The 18,746-nt window shown below is 40.7% G+C and overlaps 1 protein-coding gene across 1 annotated transcript; it reads right to left on the bottom strand.

Annotated features, from left to right (window-relative positions):
• Positions 1–119: 119 nt before the first annotated feature.
• LOC139760433 (glutamate receptor ionotropic, kainate glr-3-like) lies at positions 120–18,598 on the bottom strand. Its single transcript, XM_071683672.1, has 10 exons — positions 18,390–18,598; positions 17,788–17,987; positions 12,127–12,266; positions 10,850–11,049; positions 9,308–9,549; positions 8,697–8,881; positions 7,652–7,882; positions 6,244–6,425; positions 5,219–5,402; positions 120–1,028 (listed from the first exon to the last, which is right to left on the bottom strand). The coding sequence occupies exons 1-10, from the start codon at positions 18,596–18,598 to the stop codon at positions 858–860; spliced, it is 1,944 nt and encodes a 647-aa protein (XP_071539773.1). The 3' UTR covers positions 120–857.
• Positions 18,599–18,746: the final 148 nt, after the last annotated feature.

Here is an 18,746-nt window from a genome sequence, read left to right as displayed (position 1 = left end):
GGCAGTCAAGTAGAGCATTTAATGTTTCTTAGATAGCTGTATAACCGCAGGATATTAAATGAGAAACTGTGTTTGAACTGTAACGCACTTAGTTTACACAGGGTTATTAAAAGGCCGTATAAAAGTAAGTCCCTTTTATTTTGGGCAACCCAAGCATACCATATATTGTTAGGTTTTGACATAATGGCAGATGTTCATAAGAGATCCCAGTAAAAGCTAATTTTATGTACCAAAAGGGAATTTTGAATGACATTAATAAGTGTTCATGAATGATATCAATGAACAAGTAGTTTTTAGAGGGGAAATTTTGTTAAGAGCATTTTGTCCTTGAAGCTCCTTAACTGGGGATGGCAATTAATTTAAGAATATTGAACATGAGTAATAGTTTTTCTGAGAGCTCAATTAGTTTTTTTTACAAATTCTTTACAGATTTTGAATGGATTTTAACATCACATTATTTTTTTTTCCCACGAATTCTTTTTACCACAATAAATACAGTGATTCCGTACTGCAAATTATCAGTTAACTTGTTACTGTAACTTACTACTTACTAGAAACACATCTACATACACATTAGAAATTAAAGTCATAATTATTAATTCATTTATGCATCAATAATTTTTCCCTAACTGAATGATTGTGGTTTGGGGAGAAAGGTGATCTTTTGTGGAAGGTAGTATATGATTAGACCATCAGGAGGAGGATTTAGGCAATTTATATAATCTTTCTCCATCTTGTTTCCCAGTGTGGGAAACCTTGGGCATGGCAAGTGAAGTCAAGAGCTGCTGATGAGTAGTCAACCAGTATTTTGAAGGTCAACAGCACTGAGGAGTGGTATCCATCCATTATTGGCCTTTTTACTGAACTCCATGCTCCAGAGGGGAATGCTTCCATGAGGTTAAGGTGACAAGGGCACCTTCCCCCAGCAAAGTGAAGAGAGCAACACAGCAGCCCAGTGCCAGAAACAGGAAAGCTCCCAGAAGGTGCTCCATACTCAACACAGTGCGTGCCCCTTCAACCTGGACTACCTGTTGGTGGTTCACAAAGGAAACGTTAGTAATGATGTAACTTACTCAAAGGTAAATACTTAGTTTTTCTTTGTATCATTACAACTGCAGATTTTAAAGCACTGTGACAAAAATTTATATCGGGCATAAGGAAGTGTATATATACATATTTTAATTTTTTTATTCTTTACTATACTTCCTGCACAAGCGAGGTAGCACTAGGAAACAGACAAAGAACGACCCATCCACTCATATACACACATACATAAACACCCATACACGTACATATACATACATATACATTTTTTTTTTTTTTTTTTTTTTTTTGCCGCTGTCTCCCGCGTTTGCGAGGTAGCGCAAGGAAACAGACGAAAGAAATGGCCCAACCCACCCCCATACACATGTATATACATACGTCCACACACGCAAATATACATACCTACACAGCTTTCCATGGTTTACCCCAGACGCTTCACATGCCCCGATTCAATCCACTGACAGCACGTCAACCCCGGTATACCACATCGCTCCAATTCACTCTATTCCTTGCCCTCCTTTCACCCTCCTGCATGTTCAGGCCCCGATCACACAAAATCTTTTTCACTCCATCTTTCCACCTCCAATTTGGTCTCCCTCTTCTCCTCGTTCCCTCCACCTCCGACACATATATCCTCTTGGTCAATCTTTCCTCACTCATTCTCTCCATGTGCCCAAACCATTTCAAAACACCCTCTTCTGCTCTCTCAACCATGCTCTTTTTATTTCCACACATCTCTCTTACCCTTACGTTACTTACTCGATCAAACCACCTCACACCACACATTGTCCTCAAACATCTCATTTCCAGCACATCCATCCTCCTGCGCACAACTCTATCCATAGCCCACGCCTCACAACCATACAACATTGTTGGAACCACTATTCCTTCAAACATACCCATTTTTGCTTTCCGAGATAATGTTCTCGACCTCCACACATTCTTCAAGGCTCCCAGAATTTTCGCCCCCTCCCCCACCCTATGATCCACTTCTGCTTCCATGGTTCCATCCGCTGCCAGATCCACCCCCAGATATCTAAAACACTTCACTTCCTCCAGTTTTTCTCCATTCAAACTCACCTCCCAATTGACTTGACCCTCAACCCTACTGTACCTAATAACCTTGCTCTTATTCACATATCAACATATATACATACATACATATACACATGTACATATTCATGCTCACTTGTCTTCATCCGTTCCCGGCACCACCCCGCCCCATAGGAAACAGCATCACACCCCCCCCTGCATGAGTGAGGTAGTGCCAGGAAAACAGACAAAAAAAGCCACATTTGTTCACACTCAGTCTCTAGCTGTAAAGTGTAATGCACCGAAACCACAGCTCCCTTTCCACATCCAGGCCCCACAAAACTTTTCATGGTTTACCTCAGACATTTCACATGCCCTGGTTCTGTCCACTGACAGCACGTCGACCCTGGTATACCACATCGTTCCAATTCACTCTGTTCCTTGCGTGTGTTTCACCCTCCTGTATGTTCAGGCCCCAATCGCTCAAAATCTTTTTCACTCCATCCTTCCACCTCCTATTTGGTCTCCCCCTTCTCCTTGTTCCCTCCACCTCTGACACATATATCCTCTTTGTCAATCGTTCCTCACACATTCTCTCTATATGTCCAAACCATTTAAACACACCCTCTTCTGCTCTCTCAACCACACTCTTTTTATTACCACACATCTCTCTTACCCTTTCATTACTTAATCAAACCCCCTCACACCACATATTGTCCTCAGATATCTTGTATCCAACACATCCACCCTCCTCCGCACAACCTTATCTATAGCCCATGCCTCACAACCAAATAACATTACTGATACCAGTATTCCTTCAAACATACCCATTTTTGCTTCTGAGATAACATTCTCGCCTTCCACACATTCTTCATCGCTCTCAGAACCTTCACCCCCTACCCCACCCTGTGATTCACTTCTGCTCCCATGGTTCCAACCGCTGCCAAATCCACTATCATTGTATCATTGGCGAACGAGAACTGACTCACTTCCCAAGCTCTCTCATCCCCAACAGACTGCATACTTGCCCCTCGCTCCAAAACTCTTGCATCACCTCCTTAACAACCCCATCCATAAACAAATTAAACAACCATGGAGACATCATGCACCCCTGCCACAAACTGACATTCACTGGGAACCAATCACTTTCCTCTCTTCCTACTTATACACATGCCTTACATCTTCGATAAAAACTTTTCACTGCTTCTAGCAACTTACCTCCCACACCATATACTCTTAATACCTTCCACAGAGCTTCTCTATCAACTCTATCATATGCCTTCTCCATATCCATAAATGCTACATACAAATCCATCTGTTTTTCTAAGTATTTCTCACATACATTCTTCAAAGCGAACACCTGATCCACACATCCTCTACCACAAAAAGAGTACTGAGTGTAAGAGGGAAAATCCTCACTTGGCTCCCTTCTCCATTCCATCTTTTGGTAAATAAAAACTGAGGGGAATAAGGGAGAAAGAATACTTCCCACATATTCCCTGCGTGTTGTAGAAGGCAACTAATAATGATATTGATATATATTAAGTATTAATCACCAGCAATGGGATAATGCATGCAAGGGCTTCCCACTAAGCTAAGGATTCCGTGACAGATTTTGGTGGCATCCCAACTAATGTATTTATACTTTTTAAACATATGTCTGTATGAATATGAAATGGGAAGACAGCATTGTAGTGTTGTAACCTTAACAGTGGAATGCTGATGATGACTAGGCTGTAGCAGTTAGTGGTTTGACTTGACACGAGTTGTTACGTCCTGTGCCATTGACAAGATGGAATAAATTTTCCTTGAACACATTCTAAGAATTCATATCTCCTCAAATCTCTTCCCTCATGTGGACTGAGGTGTTACTTGTTAGTTTTTGTTCTTAAAATCCCATTTATTAGAACCCTTCCATTGCCAAGAAGGGCTGGTCTTGTGGCCTTTTGAATAACCGTTTCATTTTGTCCCTTAGTATTTTCATTATGTATCACACATCATTCTGGTTCACCATCTGTTTTATGAAGAATGAACATGATCAAAACAATAAGGCACTTTTCATATTCTTTTTCCTGTTATACGCTGTCTGATGTGACACTTATTTACCTGTAGTTTCTGAAATGTCAGATTACCTTTTACTAATTGGGGCCAATCTCCTTTTTCTTCACTTTCCAAGGTAGCAATTGTATATCTTTCTGAAAACATTCCATATGATTTATGGCCCAACCACTCGGTAATATTTGATCAATTTCTACTATGCAGTCTTCATATTCCAATGCCAGACCAATGACAGCCAGCCTGTCTCCATTCCGTATACTTACTTCAGACCTAGTCTCTCACTATTTGCTAATCCTGGGCTCTCTGCTATTTTGGATGAGATGCTGTCCTGTCTCATTCTGTTACCCTAGTTTTTGGCAACTTCAGTATTTCCTTCATTTTTTCTCTTGGCCTGTCTTTCTGGATGTAAACTTTATTAAATCCATGATTTGCAAATTTCTTCCAGTACCCCAATCTCCTCATATCTTTATCTTATTTCCTTATTTTCTAGTTTTCTTTATTATGAGCAGTGATTTCTAATGTCACTAATAGTTTTGTCCCATGATTCCTTGCCTTGTTCTTTTATTCTCTTACTGAGTGTAATTCTGGTTCAGTACAAATACAACTACCAATCTAAATTTTCCATCTCATGCTTTAGTATCTTTTCATTCCTAGTCTACTTATTTGTTGGCTAGCTTCAGAATTTGCATATCATTCATTTCAGTATTTCCAACCAATTTACTCTGCCACCACTTGTTCCTTGCTTTTCCTTAATTAATTCATGTATGATGATATTTATATTCTTTTAATTAAATCTCTTTGCAGATTTCTGTCCCTTCTATGGCTTATCTCTGAAGCACTCAAGCTTGTTCCCTTTAACTGTTACCTTTGAGTATTCTCACATTTAAAGGTAAGTTTTGTAGTGTGTACATAAAGAAGTTTGAGGTGGGGGATTCCCTGTGGAAAGACCACAGGAAGCAATCTCTGGACCCTACTTTGTGAGATAACACTATAGGAAAAGGACCTGCTCAATTACTTTTTTAAAGTTCACACAGACACCCTAAAATTTAGAATTGTTTTATCAGTTCATTCAGTAATGACCCACCTCTAATTCCTTGCTCTCCCCCTCCTCCTCCTCCTCTTGTAAGTGTTTTTTCTTTTCAGTTTTCTCCCTCCTGGCAGTTCTAGCAGAGGTCTGGATTAAGTCTTTCAGCCAATGACTTATGTGGCCAGTTTCTACCAGTCTCTGCTTGGTCTTGTCCAGATGTGGTAGGAATGGTGCACCCTTCCTTTGGGAGCAACAAAAGAATCTGTAGCCTTTGCCATGTACTGTAAAATTAATTCAATTCAGATTTTTTGAATTTGCACAAGGTGTTCGAGTGAACAAGAATTTGTCAGTGAGAATAGCATAAAAGAGCATGAGCCTCCAACAGATAGAAATGCACCCCTTCCTGGAACATCAATATCTTTAGCTCTTGCCTTGTACACAAAAAATTAAACTTCTGAATACCCCACAAGAAGTTCCGGTGACAGTTTGTTGGTGAGAAATAATCCTAGTTTAGTACAGCAAGTAAAAATATTATGAAAGAGCATGAACCTCTAGTACAAACTATATGGGTAACGAGGAACTTAAGTGATGAGAATAAAGCATTTCAATCTAGTATACAATAAGCTTATTTAAATTTAAGCCCAGGAGACTTTGCAACAGCCACAACCATCAAACTGCAAAAAAGTGTGTGGAATATAAGGACAAAATCATCATTTACTGTATTTCTTAGAGATAAGTTATAATTGTAAACATAATTTCTTATGGATGATCATCAATTCATTCATTTCCATACAGCAGTATTGTTCTAAAATGCAAGCAATAATGTACTGTAGTCTGCAAGAGTCAGCCAGAGTCACAACTGTTTTACTAATACTGACTTGAAGCTTCAACTGTAACCAGTACTAACCTGAAACCCAAATGTAGCAAGTAAGTAACCTCAAACCCCACCTGTAGCTGCTACTGACCTGAGATTCCACTCACAGTTAGTTTTGACCTAAAATCCTGGCCATAGCCAAGTACTAACTTGAAACTCCAGCCATAAGCAGTACTAACCTGAAACCTCAGCCGGAATACATACTAACCTGAAGCCCCAGCCATAGCCAGTGCTGATGAAATACTCAGTGCGGCCAATGTGTAGAGGTGTGTAGCCACGGAAATCTGTATAGTGGGAAGCAACCACAGTCTGGATGTGATATTTCCATGTAAGAAGGGCATGGTTCCCATGGTCTAGGATCTGTGCTAGGTGGATCTTCAGGTCCAGGATCTGCTGATATCAGTCACAGAGGAGTGGCAGGAAAATTACCATTTCTTTCTTTTTTATGTCAACTTTTAAACTGTTCTTCTGATGTCAGGTCTTTGGCAAACTACAACTGGTTTTAGGAAAATATTAAATTTACTGAACTGAAAACTTTTGGGCTTCTTTATGTTTTTTGTTTTTGCCTCTTTTTTTCATCAAAGGCGTGGCCCTGATAAGGACTCCTATCTGTGACTTTGTCTTTAATGCAAAAACATTTCCTTAGATATCAGGTCTTATCTATGAAAAACTCATCTTTTTTTGATATGCAATATTTCTTCATTTTGATTATTGGCAAATGGTATAGTACAATACTGTTCATATTAATCTTTGAAACAAGCTAGATACTAATTTCTAGGTCAACTTCCTACTTGCAAACCTCTCTTATCCTTGGAGGCAAGAGGAATTCTCCTCAAACTTAGAAGAAAATGTTATCCATACATGAGAAATAGCCTTATGATCTGATTAAAATCCCTCAACTGTTCTCTGAGGAAAGTGTAAGACCCACAAACAGACACGAGGACAGATGGCTCCAGAATCTTGATACTTTTCTAACCCCTCAAGCATGATAGTATGACTCCTGAGCATGATGGCATGATCCATGAGCATGACAGTATGACCCTTGAGCATGACAGTATGACCCTTGAGCATGACAGTATGACCCTTGAGCATGATGTTATGACCCTTGAGCATGATGATACGACCCATGAGCATGACAGTAATACTCTTGTACATGACAGTATGACCCACGAGCATGAAAGTATGATTATTGAGCATGGCAGTATGGCCTTTACACATGATGGTATGACCCATGAGCATGACAGTACGACCTAAGAGAATGAGGACAGGACCAGCAAGCATGATGTTATTACTCTTGAGCTTGATAATATTACCCCTGAGCATGACTTGTTTATGGGTATGGGTATGATAGCCTGACCTTTCATTAATTTGACATTAAGGTATAGTCAGTCACACTCAAGGGTTCTATTGCTTTGCTCAAGGGTTATACCACTGTGTTCTAGAGAAATTGTTGTTTCACTGTACACAGTACATATTTATCAAAATATTAACATTTGAAATGTTTCTAACTTTATCAGGAAAAAATCAGTTGTAATAAAGTTTGACTTTTATAATTAGTATCCATTACCCATGAAGGTGAAATAATTATTTGTTGTTGTCCATACTCCAGGACCCACCTGGATGCCCTGGAAGATGTTTCTGATGGTAGTGGAGACACTGTTCTGGAACCACTCCCACTCAGCACCATAAGTGGGTTCAAGACCCCAGGACCAGCCATTCTGGGCCAAAAGCTGGTCAAAGGTCTCCACTGGAGCTGCTCTTCTAGGCACACTCAAGTGTGCCACCAGTGAGCACCTGTACATACTAGCCACCAGGAGCCCAAACAAGCAAAACCAGCCCACCAACACCTGCAACCATCCACAGGTGGTCAGTTACCACCAGCCTCTCAACAGCTCCACTTGCCCACATACGGTCAGTAAAACATTAGGTCAATAACCAATTACTTTGTGCAAATCTCTGGAAGAGTTGCTGAAAGAGGGAGAAAATTTTATTAGTTTATGATGTTACCTCAAGCGATTCCCACAGTGCACTACAAATTTGATTCTGTGACAGCTGTTAGGGGCAAAGTTAATTACAGTGCCTGGGACCAAAGCATATGCTACCTGCCCCAGAAGGATGATGAACCCGTTCTGTAATAAAATGAGTGCATTTCCTTTTGAAATAATCCTAAACAATATTATTAAATCTCTAACTTATTCTGGGAGGAAATGATAGACAGATCTGCCATTCCCTTACATCTCACTTGTGGACACTGTTATTATATTATATATAACCTCAGAATCTCATTTATAGTGCATCTGCAACTTCAGTGCTTCATTACAATCTGAAGCAGGAAAATCATGGACTCCTTTCATCAGTTGATGATGATACTCCTTGGCACAAGATGACTTTTCTCTCAAAGTTTACCCTCAAGCAGGTGGGTCCTAAGACATTTCAATCTATCACTTTACAATATTAGGCATTCATCAAACTATAGGGAATATTTGCTAATGCAGCTAAACAATTATCAGATTCATGTGTCCATTATCTTGATTAAGTACTCAAAGTGAGAGTCCAACACATGCTGTGCTAGAGTGGTCTCCAAGCTGTGCAGTATCTATAGATATGTTAATCCAGATGGGTCTTAGACTAAAGTAAAGATTATTAATCCATGATCGTTACCTGGCCAGTTATGTTGGTGGGGAGCCTGAAGGGTGGGTCCTCTAGGAGAAGGCCAGTGATGTAGAAGAGGGCCGACCCACAGTTCATATCCTGGCCCCCAGGCAGGTGGCGTCTCACCTTCTGGAGACCCCAATACACCAGACATCCCCACATGCCCATCACCACCACAACTATCCACACCCCACCTTTCACATACATTAGAAATAACTGGACTTTAATTGAATATATATGCAAATAAGTTTTATGCTTAAAAGATGCTTGATTCCCCTTACAAGTGTCTGAGTATGATGACTTTGTACCATTTGAAAGCTACATTCCCCAAACAACTTCTGATATAGATTAGATGCAAATTAAGCACAAAGGCAGACAGTCATGAGAATATGGAACAAGTTAGGTGTGCTGATGATGGATAGGTACCAGAGCTGTGGATCAGGGGTTGATATATATGGAGAAGTTAATGATGGACAGATGCTAAGGTAGTGAGCCCTGTACCTGCGAAGGATGACAATAGACAAGTATTGTGGCAGCGGACATGTACTGGGGTAACAAGTCATATACCTACCTATTAAGGGGTTGCCACTGGGGACACACAGGGGTAGTGGATCACATACCTGTAAAGGGATTGATGATGGATAGGTACTTGGGTAGTGGGCGTGGCTTAGAGGTGACCATGACTAAAGGCTCAGCAGCATAGATGCGGGAAAAGTCAATGACATTCTTCCGCTCCTTTGACCAGTTGAGAAGCATTGAGAAGTCAGCTTGCTGATGTTGCAGAGTACCTACTGTGCCTGTCCAATTGCCATTGTCTTGATGTACACCCCACTGATTGTCCCATGGTGTCCGTATCTCATACCTAGTTTAAAATACTGAATGAGTGGATCAAACAAAAATAATAGTTTGAATGTACCTCAGTAAAACTGAATTGTGGCAAACTGAAATCAACTGAGTTCCTGAAAAGTGAATATACACTTCTTAAATAGTTCACAAAGTTAAGAGACCATTTCAAGATTCAGTGTTTAGTTGTAAGCAGGAGAGATGGAGGACCTCAGTATTTGCTATAAAGCTCCTGTTCCTTCAGCACAGACCTAAAATGTTGATGAGAGAGAAAAGATCTTTGTATGAAAAACTCAAACATATAAAAAATAAATCCATTGATTTAATGCAAGTGCAGATAGTTTTGTCTCTGTATGAGGCAAAAATGTGTTCCTCATATGTCTTAGTACTAAGTGATCTTATTCACTGTGCCTTAATACATGACAGTTACAAATGAAGGTTTTTTTCATGATGAAGACAACAGTTAGTGACAAAAGGTCTCATCAAGGCCAGGCCTTAAATACATGAAAACGGTGAAAGACACTGGGAAGTAAGGATTGAAGAGGAAATTAATATAAGAAAAAGAAATCAAAAACTTAATTTTTAGAAAGGGGTAGTTGCAACTGTTGGAATAACATAAGAAGGTAAAGTTGTCAAGTTTAGCTGTGTAAGGAAAGAAACAGATATTGCAATGTCTCACCTTCAGGTTCCCAGTGGACACAAAATAATCAAGTACCACAATGGTGCACCAAGTATTATATGTTTTGCTAATGGCAAAGTAACACAAACAGCCAGTTCTTGAGAAGCAGAAACTTGAACAATAGTTATAAAAGAGAAAGAAAACCAACATTAGTTTAGGGAAAGTGGGTCAAATTGTGGTCAAACATGGATTGATGTTATGCCGGATTGCTTTGGATGAAACTCTGTCAGATAAAGACGTAGAGGTGGTACATCCCCTGCAATGGGTGCAGTACATACAACGGTTGAATCATTTCACTGTTCAGAAAAGTTTTTGGCATCTGAACAGGACTTCTAGTCTCTAAAGAGATGTAAAATGTAAGGTAGGGTTCTAAAGAAAATTAAATGTGACAGTGAGAAGAGGTAAGTTAATCATGTTAGGAGTCATAGTATATTTGAAGTCTAGGAACCAAGCTGTGCTGTCCAGGAGGCTTAAACCCAGCATTGTTCATGGAAAAAACTCATTCAGATCATCAAGGATCCAAAAGATAATGTTCAGGAAGTTTTAGAAATTATTATTGTCATTCACAGGTCTAAGGACGTAGTAATCATTCAGAGAGATAAATGGAACTGAGTAGTATGTTCATTCATCATTAACTTACGTGAAATTTAGGATGCTAGCGATGGAGTCGAGCATCCTGATGTCAAGAGAATCAAGAGGTGTGACTGCTGTGGCTGGTGCCTGGCTGTCACGGTGAAACTTTAGGAATGGGAACCAATCCATCGAGACTACATGGAACTTGTGACCCATGCAGTCCTTAAACTGATCTGTAGGGATGCCATATGCATTATCTTTATGTTGCTATACATTACTAACTTACCACAGTAAATAATTTTTTTTTTATATTTGTCCATCATTTCTCACATGATGAGTTAGTGTCAAGAACAGATGAAGAATGGTCATTTGCTTGCATCCATCCTGTAGCTTTCATGCGAAATGCACTGAAACCAGACCCCACTGTCCACAGCCCAGTCCCTCAGACCTTTCTGTGATTTTCCTTGACCACTTCATATGCCATGGTTCAGTGCACTGACAGGATATTGCTCCATATATACTACATTGCTCCAATTGCTTTATTTTATGTGTGCCTCATACCCTTCTAATTTCTCAAAGCACCTTTCACGCCATTCTACCATTCCTTCTCAATTTTCATCTTCCATTTGTTTCCTCCTCTTTTGACATGTATACCCTCTTAACCTCTTCTCACTCATCTTTTCCCAGTATCCAAACAATTTCACCACATATGTTTAGCTTTCTCTTATGTATTTATTCTCACTCACCTCATCAATTCTTTTTCAGTCAACCCTCTTCACTCCACATGTCCTGAAATACTGAATTTTCAGCTCATTAACCCTCATCCATATTCTTTTTATTTAGGGCACATGTCTCACATCCTACAACACTGTCAGGACTATTAAACCTTCAAACATTCCCATCTTATCCCCTCACAGACAGTGACTTCTCTTTACACAAACTTCTTAATGACAATGATGTGCAGGGGCATGGGGCTGGAAATCCTCCTCTTGTGCACTACTGCTTTCCAAAAGATGGAACTGAGAAAGGAGTCTAGCAAGGATTTCTCGCTATAGGGCTCAGTCGTCTGTTCCCAAAATTACTTGGAAAGGGTGGGAAATGGCTTATTGCTTTGAAAGATTTATCAGTATATAATACATTCATATCATATGTGTTTAGCAATCTATTTTTCTTCACCAGTGGTTGGTAGAAGTACAGCCATAGCCATATTGACCAGATTACCTAGTATCCAGATCAAAGCAGTTCCATGTAACACATGGCTTTTATATAACACTAGCTCCTTTTGTGTTCTACGTGTTGAACCATGTGATCTTAGGTCAGGGCACTACAGGCACCTTTACTGACCTCAAACTCACCCAAGAAAAGGTTGGTGCCATCGTGGAAGCCTCCTCTCCTGAGAGACCAACGGTCAAGGACCAGTAACCTAGCTTCACCATGGTTGCAGTAGTGACAGCGGGAATACACCAACACCTCTGCCTGTGTTGCTAGGATGGAAAACACTTGAAACACAACTTTCTAATACACTGATTAATCATTACTGAACCCTACCAACTCTGACACCCTCTCGCCTACTGTAAGTTGAAAAGTGTGGATGTAATCAAATGACAAACAAGAATTATCCAAGACTATATAAAGAAAAGACAGTCTTTATAGGCACAACTGTCCACACTAGCTGCTATGGAGTCTAATATTGGTCTCACCATCCACCAACTGCTGTGAGGGGATCCAGTGCTGGCACTAACACCCACTCCAGTCTCCAGCTGCTGTTAGGAAGGGTATGGTGCTGGCCTCACCACCAACCAATTTTGCAAACATGACCAAGCCTCAAGTTTTCTCCTTACCTCACATTTTATTTCATATGATTTGCTTGGTCCAGGTGAATTTTTTTTCTATAGATTTAATTTTTATCTTATTCTTTATCAGAATTTATAGATCTGTCAGGCAAGTGCCTTTTATTCCTTATGTTGTTGGAGAATCCTGCATGTTCAGAATAATTTCCATGCCTTCTTTCAGATGTTTTAGCTTTAGATGATTTCCATTAATATTGTCATATTAACACCAGCGATAACTACTTTAGTTGATGCTTACTTAACTGTCACCTACCTAGCTAATTAGCCTAGCTAAAACTTAACTGATAACTACAAGTGATGGTCTGATTAGATTAGCCGGCTGAAGAAAAACTCTAATAAGCCTCTTGCTTTATCATCAATTTTTACTTTAGTGTTTCCCAAATTGGTCATTATACATCCCCAGGGGTTAATGGAACTGTGCACGGGGTCCATAAAATTCTAGGGGCTAAAAGACTAAAAGTTTAAATAGTTCATTGTACATGAAATAAAGAAAGGCAGAAGTTTCTATTCTTCATATGATAAGATGGAAAACTATGATTTAATGATTTTCATAAAGGCCCATCCATCTCATTAAGGATGTACACTTCTTCAATCAAAAGGTATTTTTCATTAGCTAGTTTTGTCCTACACTTGTTCAATTTTGCTGATCTACTTGGCCATCCAGTTTGTTACAAAGGTCATAAGGTCATCAACATACCTGATTTTATATGTCTGAGATAATTTTTTCCTTAACACAGGATATTTGACTTATTACTGTATGTGTAGAAATTTACAAATTAAATTATATGTAGAGAGTGCAACAATTTGAATTCCTAGTATGTCCATTAGTTTTTTTTTTGTGGGGGAATTTTTTCTAACCAAATATCAACATTGTTTTGTCGAGATCAGTGTGTGTATGCTAGCTGAATTGTAAAATAACATATATATATATATATATATATATATATATATATATATATATATATATTTTTTTTTTTTTTTTTTTCAAACTATTCGCCATTTCCCGTGTTAGCGAGGTAGCGTTAAGAACAGAGGACTATATATATATATATATATATATATATATATATATATATATATATATATTTTTGCTTTGTCGCTGTCTCCCGCATTTGCGAGGTAGCGCAAGGAAACAGACGAAAGAAATGGCCCAACCCACCCCCATACACATGTATATACATACGTCCACACACGCAAAATATACATACCTACACAGCTTTCCATGGTTTACCCCAGACGCTTCACATGCCCTGATTCAATCCACTGACAGCACGTCAACCCCGGTATACCACATCGATCCAATTCACTCTATTCCTTGCCCTCCTTTCACCCTCCTGCATGTTCAGGCCCCGATCACACAAAATCTTTTTCACTCCATCATTCCACCTCCAATTTGGTCTCCCACTTCTCCTCGTTCCCTCCACCTCCGACACATATATCCTCTTGGTCAATCTTTCCTCACTCATTCTCTCCATGTGCCCAAACCATTTCAAAACACCCTCTTCTGCTCTCTCAACCACGCTCTTTTTATTTCCACACATCTCTCTTACCCTTACGTTACTTACTCGATCAAACCACCTCACACCACACATTGTCCTCAAACATCTCATTTCCAGCACATCCATCCTCCTGCGCACAACTCTATCCATAGCCCACACCTCGCAACCATACAACATTGTTGGAACCACTATTCCTTCAAACATACCCATTTTTGCTTTCCGGGATAATGTTCTCGACTTCCACACATTCTTCAAGGCTCCCAGAATTTTCGCCCCCTCCCCCACCCTATGATCCACTTCCGCTTCCATGTTTCCATCCGCTGCCAGATCCACTCCCAGATATCTAAAACACTTTACTTCCTCCAGTTTTTCTCCATTCAAACTTACCTCCCAGTTGACTTGACCCTCAACCCTACTGTACCTAATAACCTTGCTCTTATTCACATTTACTCTTAACTTTCTTCTTTCACACACTTTACCAAACTCAGTCACCAGCTTCTGCAGTTTCTCACATGAATCAGCCACCAGCGCTGTATCATCAGCGAACAACAACTGACTCACTTCCCAAGCTCTCTCATCCCCAACAGACTTCATACTTGCCCCTCTTTCCAAAACTCTTGCATTCACCTCCCTAACAACCCCATCCATAAACAAATTAAACAACCATGGAGACATCACACACCCCTGCCGCAAACCTACATTCACTGAGAACCAATCACTTTCCTCTCTTCCTACACGTACACATGCCTTACATCCTCGATAAAAACTTTTCACTGCTTCTAACAACTTGCCTCCCACACCATATATTCTTAATACCTTCCACAGAGCATCTCTATCAACTCTATCATATGCCTTCTCCAGATCCATAAATGCTACATACAAATCCATTTGCTTTTCTAAGTATTTCTCACATACATTCTTCAAAGCAAACACCTGATCCACACATCCTCTACCACTTCTGAAACCACACTGCTCTTCCCCAATATGATGCTCTGTACATGCCTTCACCCTCTCAATCAATACCCTCCCATATAATTTACCAGGAATACTCAACAAACTTATACCTCTGTAATTTGAGCACTCACTCTTATCCCCTTTGCCTTTGTACAATGGCACTATGCACGCATTCCGCCAATCCTCAGGCACCTCACCATGAGTCATACATACATTAAATAACCTTACCAACCAGTCAATAATACAGTCACCCCCTTTTTTAATAAATATCACTGCAATACCATCCAAACCTGCTGCCTTGCCGGCTTTCATCTTCCGCAAAGCTTTTACTACCTCTTCTCTGTTTACCAAATCATTTTCCCTAACCCTCTTACTTTGCACACCACCTCGACCAAAACACCCTATATCTGCCACTCTATTATCAAACACATTCAACAAACCTTCAAAATACTCACTCCATCTCCTTCTCACATCACCACTACTTTTATCACCTCCCCATTTGCGCCCTTCACTGAAGTTCCCATTTGCTCCCTTGTCTTACGCACTTTATTTACCTCCTTCCAGAACATCTTTTTATTCTCCCTAAAATTTAATGATACTCTCTCACCCCAACTCTCATTTGCCCTCTTTTTCACCTCTTGCACCTTTCTCTTGACCTCCTGTCTCTTTCTTTTATACATCTCCCACTCAATTGCATTTTTTCCCTGCAAAAATCGTCCAAATGCCTCTCTCTTCTCTTTCACTAATAATCTTACTTCTTCATCCCACCACTCACTACCCTTTCTAATCAACCCACCTCCAACTCTTCTCATGCCACAAGCATCTTTTGTGCAATCCATCACTGATTCCCTAAATACATCCCATTCCTCCCCCACTCCCCTTACTTCCATTGTTCTCACCTTTTTCCATTCTGTACTCAGTCTCTCCTGGTACTTCCTCACACAAGTCTCCTTCCCAAGCTCACTTACTCTCACCACCCTCTTCACCCCAACATTCACTCTTCTTTTCTGAAAACCCATACAAATCTTCACCTTAGCCTCCACAAGATAATGATCAGACATCCCGCCAGTTGCACCTCTCAGCACATTAACATCCAAAAGTCTCTCTTTCGCGGGCCTGTCAATTAACACGTAATCCAATAACGCTCTCTGGCCATCTCTCCTACTTACATACGTATACTTATGTATATCTCGCTTTTTAAACCAGGTATTCGCAATACCAGTCCTTTTTCAGCACATAAATCTACAAGCTCTTCACCATTTCCATTTACAACACTGAACACCCCATGTATACCAATTATTCCCTCAACTGCCACATTACTCACCTTTGCATTCAAATCACCCATCACTATTACCTGGTCTCGTGCATCAAAACCACTAACACACTCATTCAGCTGCTCCCAAAACACTTGCCTCTCATGATCTTTCTTCTCATGCCCAGGTGCACATGCACCAATAATCACCCATCTCTCTCCATCAACTTTCAGTTTTACCCATATATATATATATATATATATATATATATATATATATATATATATATATATATATATATATATATATCCCTGGGGATAGGGGAGAAATACTTCCCACGTATTCCCTGCGTGTCGTAGAAGGCGACTAAAAGGGAAGGGAGCGGGGGGCTGGAAATCTTCCCCTCATTTTTTTTTTAATTTTCCAAAGGAAGGAACAGAGAAGGGGGCCGGGTGAGGATGTTTCCTCAGAGGCCCAGTCCTCTGTTCTTAACGCTACCTCGCTGAGGCGGGAAATGGCGAATAGTATGAAAGAAAGATAAATATATATTTATTTATTATACTTTGTCGCTGTCTCCCGCGTTTGCGAGGTAGCGCCAGGAAACAGACGAAAGGAATGGCCCAACCCCCCCCCCCCCATACACATGTATATACATACGTCCACACACGCAAATGTACATACCTACACAGCTTTCCATGGTTTACCCCAGACGCTTCACATGCCTTGATTCAATCCACTGACAGCACGTCAACCCCGGTATACCACATCGCTCCAATTCACTCTATTCCTTGCCCTCCTTTCACCCTCCTGCATGTTCAGGCCCCGATCACACAAAATCTTTTTCACGCCATCTTTCCACCTCCAATTTGGTCTCCCTCTTCTCCTCGTTCCCTCCACCTCCGACACATATATCCTCTTGGTCAATCTTTCCTCACTCATTCTCTCCATGTGCCCAAACCACTTCAAAACACCCTCTTCTGCTCTCTCAACCACGCTCTTTTTATTTCCACACATCTCTCTTACCCTTACGTTACTCACTCGATCAAACCACTTCACACCACACATTGTCCTCAAACATCTCATTTCCAGCACATCCATCCTCCTGCGCACAACTCTATCCATAGCCCACGCCTCGCAACCATACAACATTGTTGGAACCACTATTCCTTCAAACTTACCCATTTTTGCTTTCCGAGATAATGTTCTCGACTTCCACACATTCTTCAAGGCCCCCAGAATTTTCGCCCCCTCCCCCACCCTATGATCCACTTCCGCTTCCATGGTTCCATCCGCTGCCAGATCCACTCCCAGATATCTAAAACACTTCACTTCCTCCAGTTTTTCTCCATTCATTCTTCCATATATATATATATATATATATATATATATATATATATATATATATATATATATATATATATATATATATAAAACATGTAACCATAGTACCTTGCTCCTCCCCTGCAGTTGTGTCAGCTGTACCACCATCAGGCAGAGTAATGGAGGTTGAGTTGTGGTGAGCAAGGTAGAGTGTGTGGACTGTGTTTGTGAGGATAGAGTTGTTCAGTAGGGGTTGTGCCAGGCGTGAGAAGCCCAAGGCCACCATCAGCGTCGCCGGCTGTACATCCACCTGCAACTCTGTCAGCAGCCTGGGTAATAAGTATGGAGGCTTGCAGTAGTTAGGGATTAAGTCAGAAATATCCCTCAGCCTGAATGGTAGGATTTCGCCAAATTTCTTTATAGCTGAAAGTAATTAAGTCAATAATTCTCAATGTCTTCAGTGAATTTCACCTAAATCAGAAATATGATCACATAACTGAGAGTAAAGTGACTGCCTCTTTTGGGGTTATCTTCAGTATTGTTAACCTCTTGAGCATGACACGACCCATGGGTACGATGATAGACCACCGAGCACAATGGTGTGACCACTGACTTGTCAAAGGTCATGCCATCAGCACCGGCAGAAGTCGTAGCATCGTGCTTCAGGGTTTAACTTTGTGTTGTATGTCAGCAGGTGTGGTGTCAGGCCTTCAGCATCACCCAGTACTTACTGGACAGCTTTACTGATGGTGGTGGCAGTTGTCAGGTCCAGGACGAGGGCGCGGCAGGAGAACTTGGCATCTCCCTCTAGTATGTGGCGCAGCAGACCAGAGCCGTCAGGAGGCGAGGGGTAGACCGTTTTGTCGTCTATCACCACGACCCCACGGGACACGACCTCCACAGCCCTGCCAGGACGTTGGCGATTTACTAACCTCACCATACCCGCTGGATCATAATCTCACCACACCATCCAGTACACCCAACTGCATCATAATAACTCTGTATCAGCACACACTACACCCGCCGTATCACTATCACTCACTATATCAGCACACATTAGCTGCATCATCACTCACCGGCGTCCATTA

The sequence above is a fragment of the Panulirus ornatus genome, chromosome 36, assembly GCF_036320965.1.
Source record: "Panulirus ornatus isolate Po-2019 chromosome 36, ASM3632096v1, whole genome shotgun sequence".
Taxonomy (NCBI): Eukaryota; Metazoa; Arthropoda; class Malacostraca; order Decapoda; family Palinuridae; genus Panulirus; species Panulirus ornatus.
The sequence above is the reverse complement of the archived record's forward strand: the minus strand, read 5'-3'. Positions and strand labels throughout refer to the sequence as shown.